We start from the raw sequence: 12725 nt of genomic DNA on the forward strand, positions 1-12725 counted from the left end.
GTCATTATGGCCAAACAATTCTATTTTTGTTTAATCAGACCAGAGGAAATTTCTCCAAAAAAGTATGATCTTTGTCCCCATGTGCAGTTGCAAACCATAGTCTGGCTTTTTTATGCCGGTTTTGGAGCAGTGGCTCCTTCGTTGCTGATCGGCCTTTCAGGTTATGTTGATATAGGACTTGTTTTACTGTGGATATAAATACTTTTAGACCTGTTTCCTCCAGTTACAAGGTCCTTTGCTGTTCTGGGATTGATTTGCACTTTTCGCACCAAAGTACTTCCATCTCTAGCAGACACAACACGTCTCCTTCCTGAACGGTATGACAGCTGCGTGGTCCAATGGTGTTTATACTTGCGTACTATTATTTGTACAGATAAACGTGATACCTTCAGGCATTTGGAAATTGCTCCCAAGGATGAACCAGACTTGTGGAGGTCTTGGCTGATTTCTTTTGATTTTCCCATGAAGTCAAGCAAAGAGGCACTGATTTTGAAGGTAGGCCTTGAAATACATCCACAGGTACACCTCCAATTGACTCAAATGATGTCAATTAACCTATCAGAAGCTTCTAAAGCCATGACATCATTTTCTGGAATTTTCCAAGCTGTTTAAAGGCACAGTCAACTTAGTGTATGAAAACTTCTGACCCACTGGAATTGTGATACAGTGAATTATAAGTGAAATAATCTGTCTGTAAACAATTGTTGGAAAAATTACTTGTGTCATGCACAAAGTAGATGTCCTAACTGACTTGCCAAAGCTATAGTTTGTTTACAAGAAATTTGTGGAGTGGTTGAAAAACGAGTTTTATTGACTCCAACCTAAGTGTATGTAAAATTCTGACTTCAACTGTATGTGTGCTAGTGTGTATGCACAGTATGTGTCTGTCTGTGTGTGTGTGTGTGTGTGTGTGTGTGTGTGTGTGTGTGTGTGTGTGTGTGTGTGTGTGTGTGTGTGTGTGTGTGTGTGTGTGTGTGTGTGTGTGTGTGTGTGTGTGTGTGTGTGTGTGTGTGTGTGGATCCTCTCAGCCGCGGGAAGGTGCTGCCATCCGTTGAGATAATTAGTCGTTCCCAAACCTCTGGCGCAGGGAGATGAGGAACAGACGGCCTTCTCAGAATCACAAGTGACAAGTTTAATAACCTTCTCACGACGACCACCGCACGGGCAGAAACATGGCGGCTTTAGAATGAGTTTTCAAGATTAGCCCTGAGAGTCTCTGTGGAGTCTGAACAACCAGGAGGTCAGGGGTTAACATCCTAGATGAGCTGCTACTACCGTCACTGACCGGGGCACTTAACCCAGACACACTTGTAGTAAACCTCCTCCAACAGGCCTCCAACACTTAAACCATGTAATAAATCTACCACTCACTGCTGATGGGGAGAGATGAGGAAATTAAAGAATGTGACACTTTCACACAGGAAGTGAGAGGAGTAGAAATGAATTATGACATCAACTTAGAAATACTTATATTTGTGTCTGGGGACACACATTTGACATCAATGTGGTGGTGCTGTGACTTAGAACTAATCATGCATTCGCATTACTAATTCATTAGGATTTTAAAAAGCAGTATATTAAAAACATTTCATCACGCATGGTTAAAATGGAGAATAAAGGTTGTATTTTCAGAATAAAGTGCTCTGATTCGGAGTTATTGTTCAGTGGGACAATCTATTGATGTGACTCACTGGTAGTCAATGGTGATAACCCCTATTTGTTGCCATAGTGATTTGAGTTACAGTACCAGCCAAAAGTTTGGACACACCTAGTCATTGTAGAATAATAGTGATGACATCAAAGCTATGAAATAACTCATTGATTTGCACTTTTCGCACCAAAGTACTTTCATCGTTTTGATGTCCTCACTATTATTCTACAAAGTAGAAAATAGTAAAAATAAAGAAAAACCCTTGAATGAGTAGGTGTCGTCCAAACATTTGACTGGTACTGTACATAACTTAAATTTACAATATATAATAAAATGTGAGTTACAGTACATGAAATGTGTGTTACAATACACCCATGATAAAGTGGTAATGTGGTTCAGGGTGATAATCACTGTTGTCAAGGCTCACTGTACTTTTCAATGAGAGAACTATGAAAACATTCAACATCTTTTTGATTGAGAGCCAATTACACAGTTAACCACAGCATAACATGACTCAAGGCCTAAGAGTAATGTTGTGTTATGAATGACATAACACATAGCTTATAAGACATCCTCAAACTAGAGTCAAAGATAAAGAGAGTGAGAGGAATGAATGAGAGAAAAAGAGACGTAAACATCATATTATGTAAATTGTTGAACTTTCTGTCCTTTTCTTGCCTTTCTCATACACTACTCAATATGATAGAGGAGATATAGTAAATATATAGTAAATATATAGGATATATTTTGTTAGGATATACTGTACTGTTGGTAGGATACACAGTGCATTACACAGTGCATTAGGAAAGTATTCAGACCCCTTGAAGTTTCCACATTTTGTTCAGGTACAGCCTTATTCTAAAATGGAATAAACTTGTTTTCCCCCTCATTAATATACAAACAGTACCCCACAATGACAAAGCAAAATCCGGTTTTTAGAAATGTTTGGAAATATCAAATTTACATAAGTATTCAGACCATTTACTCAGTACTTTGTTGAAGCACTTTTGACAGCGATTACAGCTTCGAGTCTTCTTAGGTATTACGCTACAAGGTTGGCAGACCTGAATTTGAGGAGGTTCTCCCATTCTTCTCTGAAGATCCTCTCAAGCTCTGTCAGGTTGGATGGGGAGCGTCGCTGCACAGCTATTTTCAGGTCTCTTCAGAGATGTTCCATCGTGTTCAAGTCCGGGCTCTGGCTGGGCCACTCAAGGACATTCAGATTCTTGCCCCGAACCACTCCTGTGTTGTCTTGGCTGTGTGCTTAGGGTCGCTGTCCTGTTGGAAGGTGAACCTTCACCCCAGTCTAAGTTCCTGAGTGCTCTGGAGCAGGTTTTCATCAAGGATCTCTCTGTACTTTGCTCCGTTCATCTTTCCCTCGATCCTGACTAGTCTCCCAGTCCATGCCGCTGAAAAACATCCCCACAGCATGATGATGCCACCACCATGCTTCACCGTATGGATAGTGCCAGGTTTCCTGCAGACATGACGCTTGGCATTCAGGCCAAAGAGTTCAATCTTGGTTTCATCAGACCAGAGAATCTTGTTTCTCATGGTTTGAGAGTCCTTTAGGTGCCTTTTGGCAAACTCCAAGCTGGTGTCATGTGCCTTTTACTGAGGAGTGGCTTCTGTCTGGCCACTCTACCATAAAGGCTTGATTGGTGGAGTGCTGCAGAGATAGTTGTCCTTCTGGAAGTTTCTCCCATCTCCACAGAGGAACTCTGGAGCTCTGTTAGAGTGACCATCAGGTTCTTGGTCACCTTCCTGACCAAGGCCCTTCTCCCCTGATTGCTCAGTTCTTCCATTTAAAAAGGATGGAGGCCACTGGGTTCTTGGGGACCTTCAATGCTGCAGAGTTTTTCGGTACCCTTCCCAGGTCTGTGCCTCTACGGACAATTCCTTCAACTTCATAGCTTGGTTTTTGCTCTGACATCCACAGTCAACTGTGGGACCTTATATAGACAGGTGTGTGACTTTCCAAATCATGTCCAATCAATTGAATTTACCACAAGTGGACTCCAATCAAGTTGCAGAAACATCTAATGGATGCTCAGTGGAAACAGGATGCACCTGAGCTCAATTTCGAGTCTCAAAGTAAAGGGTCTGAATACCTATGTAAATAAGGTGTTTCTAAAAACATTTCTAAAAACCTGTTTTCACTTTGTCATTATGGGGTATTGTGAGTAGATTAATGAGGACTTTTTTTATTTACACAATTTTAGAATAAGGCTGTAATGTAACAAAATGTGGAAAAAGTCAAGGGCCTGAATACTTTACGAATGCACTGTAGGTATGATATAGGTAATGTGATATTAGACAACAGTGAAAGAGAGAGAGAGGTCAGGACGACAAGAAAAGAGACCAAGACAACGAGAGAAAATGCAGAATCAGCAAAAAATACTAAAGAAAGGGGGACAGAGGATGGCTATACCAGAAGAAAGGGAGAGGGAGAGAGAGTGGAAGAGAGGGATAAATAAAGTTTAAGTGAGAGCTCGACGGCCCCTGTGTCATTTCTGATCCCATCGCCTGTTCTCTTTACTGTGTAATTTTCTTGACTGCTCTCCTTTGGCGGAGCTGACATGTCACGTGTAATTTGGGCTGAGCCATTGGCAGGGATTTTTTTTTCTACTTTAAATCTGAGAGCCACACTGACTGACGTTCTCCTCTCCGCTCGTCCGGATCCCTGAAATGGCCAGCTTCATCCTCTGGGAATCAGACAAGATAAGGAATGCCAGCGAAGGACAGGCTATTGAATGCTCACACAGAACCTGTGTCATAGAATGTATGTTTACATTTACTTGTGTTACTTCACACGTCCCACAATCAGGGATAACCTGGATGACGTGTACCTACTCATTCACACACCCAGGGGCGAAACTTTAGTTTTAGAAGTGGGGGGGTCATTTTTAAAACTTTTTTTTGTGTTGTTGTTGGAGAAAAACTCCGAACATCCTGCCCGACCGCTCGGAGACGTTTGCATGGTCCTAAAGCACACCAGTGCCTCGTTTTGTATCACATTCCAATGATAAAACTGGGGGGGACAAAAATGCAATTTCATAATATGGGGGGGGACATGTCCCCCCTGTCCCCAGCGAAAGTTGCGCCCCTGCATACACCTGCTGCTAGAATTCAAGGCCTGGTGTGTGTGTGTGTGTGTGTGTGTGTGTGTGTGTGTGTGTGTGTGTGTGTGTGTGTGTGTGTGTAGAAGATGATAGTTTTCTGTGTGAGCTCCTGCTGAGGAAGGTGAAAGGTGTGAGCAGCACGAGAGTGAAGAGAGATACACACAGAGTGGAAATGACACAGTCATAAGAGACTGTGGAGAAAGCAATTTCGTTGGACGCCTTAGCTCATAGGTGTGTTGAATCGTTTTCATCAATGCACCACTTTAAAATAGTTCACTGGCTGTTTTCATCTACACTGCTGAAACACCAGGGTTTCCAGGTCTAGCTAAAATGTATTGCCAAATTACCTCTGAAAACCCGCCCACAAGGCCTGAAAACTAGCCCCCCAAAAAATGCTTGCAGCAAGAGATGCCACGTTTATCCAATAAACCCATTTTCCATTACGTTATCGAGCGGATTAAGAAGGAATAACGACATAATTTTTTAGCAACGTAGGCTAAGAATCAAAATGTGGTTTTCCATCAAAATAATATTTATTTCCAGTTTAAGAAAATGTTGCAAGAGACAAAATAAATCGCCCTCATTAAACTCTCTAGATCATTTTCCATCAATGGATGTCGATTTAACTTGTTTTAACTGATATGATTAAGCATTAAGGCCAGAGGAGGTGTGGTATATGGCCAATATACCACGGCTAAGGGCTGTTCTTAGGACATAGCCCTTAGCCATGGTATATTGGCCATACACCACAAACCCCTGAGGTGCCTTATTGCTATTACAAACTGGTTACCAATGTAAAAAGAACAGTAAAATGTATATTTTAGTCATTCCTGTGGTACACATCTGATATGCAGTTGAAGTCGAAAGTTTACATACACTTAGGTTGGAGTCAATAAAACTCGTTTTTCAACCATTCCAAAAATGTCTTGTTAACAAACCATAGTTTTGGCAAGTCGGTTAGGACATCTACTTTGTGCATGACACAAGTAGTTTTTCCAACAATTGTTTACAGACAGATAATTTCACTTACAATTCACTGTATCACAATTCCAGTGGGTCAGAAGTTGACAAACACTAAGTTGACTGTGCCTTTAACCTCTTAGGGCTAGGGGGCAGTATTTACACCGCCGGATAGAAAACGTACCCGATTTAATCTGGTTACTACTCCTACCCAGTAACTAGAATATGCATATACTTATTAGATATGGATAGAAAACACCCTAAAGTTTCTAAAACTGTTTGAATGGTGTCTGTGAGTATAACAGAACTCATATGGCAGGCAAAAACCTGAGAGATTCCTTTACAGGAAGTGGCCTGTCTGACCATTTATTGGCTTTCTTTGACATCTCTTTCCAAAACAAAGGATCTCTGCGGTAACATGACACTTCCCACGTCTCCCATAGGCTCTCAGAGTCCGGGAAAAAGCTGAATGTCGTCATTCCAGCCCCAGGCTGAAACACATTATCGCCTTTGTCAAGTGGCCGATCAGGGGACAGTGGGCTTAGGCGCGTGCACTGGTCGCCCCCGTCTTTCTTTTTTTCCCTCTATTTACCGAAACGCAGATTCCCGGTCGGAATATTATCGCTTTTTTACGAGATAAATTGCATAAAAATTGATTTTAAACAGCGGTTGACATGCTTCGAAGTACGGTAATGGAATATTTAGAATTTTTTTGTCACGAAATGCGCCATGCTCGTAACCCTGATTTACCATTTCGGATAGTGTCTAGAACGCACGAACAAAACGCCGCTGTTTGGATATAACGATGGATTATTTGGGACCAAACCAACATTTGTTATTGAAGTAGAAGTCCTGGGAGTGCATTCTGACGAAGACAGCAAAGGTAATAACATTTTTGTTATAGTAAATCTGATTTTGGTGAAGGCTAAACTTGCTGGGTGTCTAAATAGCTAGCCCGTGATGGCAGGGCTATGTACTTAGAATATTGCAAAATGTGCTTTCACCAAAAAGCTATTTTAAAATCGGACATATCGAGTGCATAGAGGAGTTCTGTATCTATAATTCTTAAAATAATTGTTATGCTTTTTGTGAACGTTTATCGTGAGTAATTTAGTAAATTGTTAGTAAATTCCCCGGAAGTTTGCGGGGGGTATGCTAGTTCTGAACGTCACATGCTAATGTAAAAAGCTGTTTTTTGATATAAATATGAACTTGATTGAACAAAACATGCATGTATTGTATAACATAATGTCCTAGGGTTGTCATCTGATGAAGATAATCACTGGTTAGTGCTGCATTTAGCTGTGGTTTGGGTTTATGTGACATTATATGCTAGCTTGAAAAATGGGTGTCTGATTATTTCTGGCTGGGTACTCTGCTGACATAATCTAATGTTTTGCTTTCGTTGTAAAGCCTTTTTGAAATCGGACAGTGTGGTTAGATTAACGAGAGTCTTGTCTTAAAATTGCTGTAAAATAGTCATATGTTTGAGAAATTGAAGTAATAGCATTTCTAAGGTATTTGAAAATCGCGCCACAGGATTCAACTGGCTGCTACGTAGGTGGGACGATTTGGTGCCACCTAGCCCAGAGAGGTTAAACAGCTTGGAAAATTCCAGAAAATGATGTCATGGCTTTAGAAGCTTCTGATAGGCTAATTGACATCATTTGAGTCAATTGGAGGTGTACCTGTGGATGTATTTCAAGGCCTACCTTCAAACTCAGTGCCTCTTTGCTTGACATCATGGTAAATGAAAATAAATCAGCCAAGACCTCAGAAAAAAATTGTAGACCTCCACAAGTCTGGTTCATCCTTGGGAGCAATTTCCGAACACCTGAAGGTACCACGTTAATCTGTACAAACAATAGTACGCACATATAATCATCATTAGACCACGCAGCCGTCATACCGCTCAGGAAGAAGACGTGTTCTGTCTGCTAGAGATGAACGTACTTTGGTGCGAAAAGTGCAAATCAATCCCAGAACAACAGCAAAAGACCTTGTGAAGATGCTGGAGGAAACAGGTACAAATATATCCTATATCGACATAGCCTGAAAGACCTATCAGCAAGGAAGAAGCCACTGCTCCAAAACCTCCATAAAAAATCCAGACTATGGTTTGTAACTGCTCATGGGGACAAAGTTCGTACTTTTTGGAGAAATGTCCTCTGGTCTGATGAAACAAAAATAGAACTGTTTGGCCATAATGACCATCGTTATGTTTGGAGAAAAAAGGGGGATGCTTGCAAGCTGAAGAACACCATCCCAACCGTGAAGCATGGGGGTGGCACAATCATGTTGTAGGGGTGCTTTGCTGCAGGATTGACTGGTGCACTTCACAAAGTAGATGGCATCATGAGGAAGGAAAATTACGTGAATATATTGATGCAACATCTCAAGACATCAGTCAGGAAGTTAAAGCTTGGTTGCAAATGGGTCTTCCAAATGGACAATGACCTCAAGCATCCTTCCAAAGTTGTGGCAAAATGGCTTAAGGACAACAAAGTCAAGGTATTGGAGTGGCCATCACAAAGCCCTGACCTCAACCCTATAGAAAATTTGTGGGCAGAACTGAAAAAGCGTTTGCGACCAAGAAGGCCTACAAACCTGATTCAGTTACACCAGCTCTGTCAGGAGGAATGGGCCAAAATTCACCCAACTTATTTTGGGAAGCTTGTGGAAGACTACCCTAAACATTTCACCCAAGTTAAACAATTTAAAGGCAATGCTACCAAATACTAATTGAGTGTATGTCAACTTCCGACTTCAACTGTACCATAGCTTTCAACCAATCAGCATTTCAGGGCTCAAACCACCCAATTTATAATTATAAATAAATCCTGTTTGCATAACTATAGATAAATCCGACTGGAGAGTTTGAGTGATGAAAGTTGGACAGAGGATCTCGAAATCTCTGTGCAAGAAACACTTTGATGAACTTTAAAAAGCGAATGTTAGGCTATTTTCTGGCAATTGATCCGTTATTATGTTCCAGATGTGAAGACTACAAACAGTTATAAATGGCCTATTTGCGAGATTGACTTGTTAATTCAGTAGGCATGGGCTAATGACTAAAATCTGGGTTTATAATTGCCATTCAACTTTGCTATGGTTTGCTGAGCTAGATGCAGGTAGCCTATAGCCCCTGATAGGCCGACATGCCAACATCTCATTTCAGGGAAAAGTCCACAGTGAAACTGACATTAAATGTGGAGAATGATACATTTGTGATAGAGCTGTGACCATGATCACAATTGAAAACGTTTAATTTATAAATATGGCCATTAACAATGGCATAATAACCCAAGGCTATAACAACAAACTGAGTATTAGGCTATTTATTACATCTGTTTGCCAGCTCCAGGTAGGCTAAACAAGTGGCTCAAATTGATATGCAATGACTCCAGTGATATCGTCATTTCAATATATATTTATTGTCTTAAATGGTAGGTTACAGTAGCCTACATTGGCATAGAATTTAATAGCCTACTTGATGGCCAACAGATGCAAATGTAACCAATCATTCTACACATGTAATGCCATTTTCATTGTGGACTTTTTCCCATAACTTCCATTTCAAATTTCCACTCATGCAGCGCCCCAGACCCTAGAACTGAGCATGAGTAAAACCCTTAACTTGATATGGTTATCCATAAGAAAAGTCGACATTAGAATTCAGTTTACTTTAAACCACCTCTGAGCAAATTTATCTAAAGAGCTGTAGTGGCCTAAAGTTGTTTTCAAATGCTTTGTCACCGTTATATCAGTTCTAGCTGCTTTATATGTTTAATGGAATAAGGAGTGTCTCCATAATGACCAATCTAAATAGCCTACCTACAATGTACGTGCGCGCTGCTTTGTCTCCGTAACTCAGCTGCCTCTGCTGCAGCCCTGTCTCAACCAGTGCTCTCAACCACACACACTTCTCCGGCTCTCACCCACTCGCTCACTCACTCACTCACTCGCTCACTCGCTCGCTCAGTAACAGCCTCCTTACTGCCTGATAGTCAGCAGCAACATTATTTGATTACAGTAGGCTTGGCTTCAGAGTGCAGTGTTGCAGGGGGCATAGTCTTGAATCCATATGATTCATAAAGACAAACAGACAAAAGACATCCTGCCTTTCAAACTCACTTGTGCGACTTCTTCCCCCCGGTGCCCCCGGGTCCTGCTCCACAGTCATGGGCCTGAATGATAAAGGTATACTCCTTCTGAAGCTCACAGTCCACCAGGCCCTTGGCCCTCAGCTGGCCCTCACCAGACGTCCCGTTCAGCACCACCGCCTCAAACGGAGCCTCCAGACCATGGATCTTAAATGCACAGATTTCCCCTGAAAAGAGAGAGAGAGAAAGACAGGGAGAGGAGGGGAGACAGGTTAGGGTGTGTTGGTTTCTGTATGTGAGAGAGTGCTATACTGTGGTGGAGATATGCAGTGGAGGGTCTGAATACAGTTTCTCAACAAAACCCCAGGAAGTCTTATTCAGACTCATCTGAGGAGACATCCATTTAAACAGCATGTGCATTGGGCTCATATAATCAGTTGAGCACTGTAACAAATACCTCTGATCATTACAATTCCCTGGAAGGTTCTGGTTTAATTTTTGAGCAGGCAGAGAAACAACAACAACAATAACAAGAACAATACGAATCCACAGCGGAGTCACCCACAAAGTCAGCCTCTCTGGAACAGGACTAACAAACTCACTCATTCAACAACTAATCACTCTCCTGAAGATGCCAAGGACAAACCAGCCCGCCCACAGTCTGCCGCTCACTCCCATCACGCATTGTCACTCCAGACCGTACAAACAATCAACAACTTAGTAACGAAAAACTTGATAAAAAAAACAAAAACAATACCTCTCAAAGTCACCCTGGTTCATTTCAGAGACAATGAGGGAACAGCAAATCAATTTACAAAGCTACACAATGAGGCAGACCAAAACAAAAGAGCAAAAAGTCTCATCTCCTTCTACAGAGGAAGTGTTGAAATTACAATTTGTCCACAGTGGAGAGAGTGAGAGAGAGTAAAAAAAGGAGAGGGAGAGAGAATGAGATAGGAGAGAAAGAGAATGAGAGAGAAGAAAAAAAGAGAGAAGGAGAGAGAGAGAGAGGGGAGAGAGAGAGGTTGGTCAAAGCAGAGTCTGTTTTGGAGTTGGCGAGGCGAGTGCTTTAAATGCGTGGTGCTTGCCTGCGTTTTACTGGGGGATTTGAGGAAATCACTTAGCACGAGCTATAAACTCTGACTTGTGACGGCTAATTGCGCCGATATCACTTAAACTAACAGGAAGGACTAAATTGGATTCCGCCAAAGCTTTGTGTGCGCATCGCTGCTGGCTAGTTGTGATAAGAGCAACTTTATTTTCCCCTCCTTCCCTTTCTCTTCCCTTTCATCCCGGTCGAACATAATCTCATCTCCTTCTACAGCGGGAGTGTTGAAATTACAATTTGAAGAGAGAGAGAGAGAGAGAGAGAGAGAGAGAGAGAGAGAGATAGAGAGAGAGAGAGAGAGAGAGAGAGAGAGAGATACTCAGTAGGCTGTGTAAGACTTCCCCTTTGTATTACCTGAACAATAACTTATCAGAAATAAATGGGCTCCTACAATGCAAAGAGGCATAGAAGCAAGCTGCGTGGGAAAATAATCACAAAATGGCGGCAAAGCAAATGGCGTGTGACGAGGAGTGGTAACGGTCTCGATGGGTGAAGTTGCCTTGCTACCACAATTATTAAAAAAAAAAAAGAATCCATTACTGTGGTAGGAAAAATAAACCTAGTACACACCCAAATATACACCAGAGTGAGGTATAACTGCAGGACACTGCAAATACTGCGTCTAAAATACATTTTCAGTGTAACTGCAGTTACAGTGCAGTAAAACTGCAGTTCAACTGCAGTACACTGCAGTTATTCTGCAGTTACTGTGTCCAAAATACAACAGTCGACTGCAGTTACTGCAGTTAAACTGCACTTTCAAAACTGCCATCTTTTATTGCAAGGGCACAGCCAAGTGAAGAAGCTTCCCACTATTAAGGTGAATATGCTAAAGATATGCTAAACTCTTCCTCCTCTACCTCAGTGCATGGCAGGACGAGGAACACCTACAACTAATTTGTGATTACATTTTACCTCAGGGAGCGGAGATGGGTCAAGGTGACCAGCATTGACCGTCATGGCAGACCTCCTCTTTTACCAAGTTGAATGAATAAAGACATCGCCTCGCGCTGGGCTGCTAGCTGCTTGTCACACCTCCAGGCTGATATCAGATCCCCCAGCAGAGGAGAGCCTTTCTGAGGGACAGATTAGCTTTGAACCATTGGCCCCGGCTCGGCTTCGGCTCGGCAGCAGCATGGTAACAGGAACAGATGTTGGGTGGCTGGCACTTGGCAGAGCTGTGGGGCTCGCCACCCTAATTGCTGCGATAAATTGTTAGCTAAATATGTGTCTCCGTGTCACATTAGCCTTTTATGAGGTAGATTTATGATTGGAAAAACCCAGGCAATGGCATGGTAGTCTTCAAGGAGATCCCCGGCACGGCCACGTTCTAATCTAATGGATGCAAATGAATAAGACATTATGAGTAGATGGCAGTGAGAAGGAGCAGGAACTAGATATCATGGTTCTAGTTCTACAGAGGAGCACTGAGTTACCCGCGCTAAGAAATGATATCAAGGGGAGTAACTGCAGTTATCAGTAGTACCATTGGTGGTGTGTGTTTTTGTAGCCTGAGGGCCATGTCAGGGACACGGGGCCAAAACACTCTGGGGGACCCCAATCATTATCAGACCTGACAGAGCATCTCTGATAAGACGAACTGGATCAGAATACACACATATAAATGCCTGGGCCAAAGCACGCACTCACACACAGCACTGTTTACAAGCCATTAAGTGTTTGAGGTTATCAGTCAGAGGTCGTTGATAAGAGCAGAGAGGAGAGGAGAGAGAGAGATGGAGGGATGGTGGCAGGGGAGATGAAAGGGGAGTTTGGGAGTA

General features: G+C 42.2%; 1 protein-coding gene across 2 annotated transcripts in view; it reads right to left on the reverse strand.

Annotated features, from left to right (window-relative positions):
• Positions 1-12725, reverse strand: part of LOC106613128 (calsyntenin-2) — a 447582-nt gene that overhangs the window by 131015 nt on the left and 303842 nt on the right. For both annotated transcript variants that reach the window (XM_014215083.2, XM_014215084.2), the window contains exon 3: positions 9868-10063. In XM_014215083.2, coding sequence (XP_014070558.2) covers positions 9868-10063 — 196 coding nt within the window. The remainder of the gene's footprint in view (positions 1-9867; positions 10064-12725) is intronic.

Source organism: Salmo salar, chromosome ssa09 (genome assembly GCF_905237065.1).
Source record: "Salmo salar chromosome ssa09, Ssal_v3.1, whole genome shotgun sequence".
NCBI classification, from domain to species: Eukaryota; Metazoa; Chordata; class Actinopteri; order Salmoniformes; family Salmonidae; genus Salmo; species Salmo salar.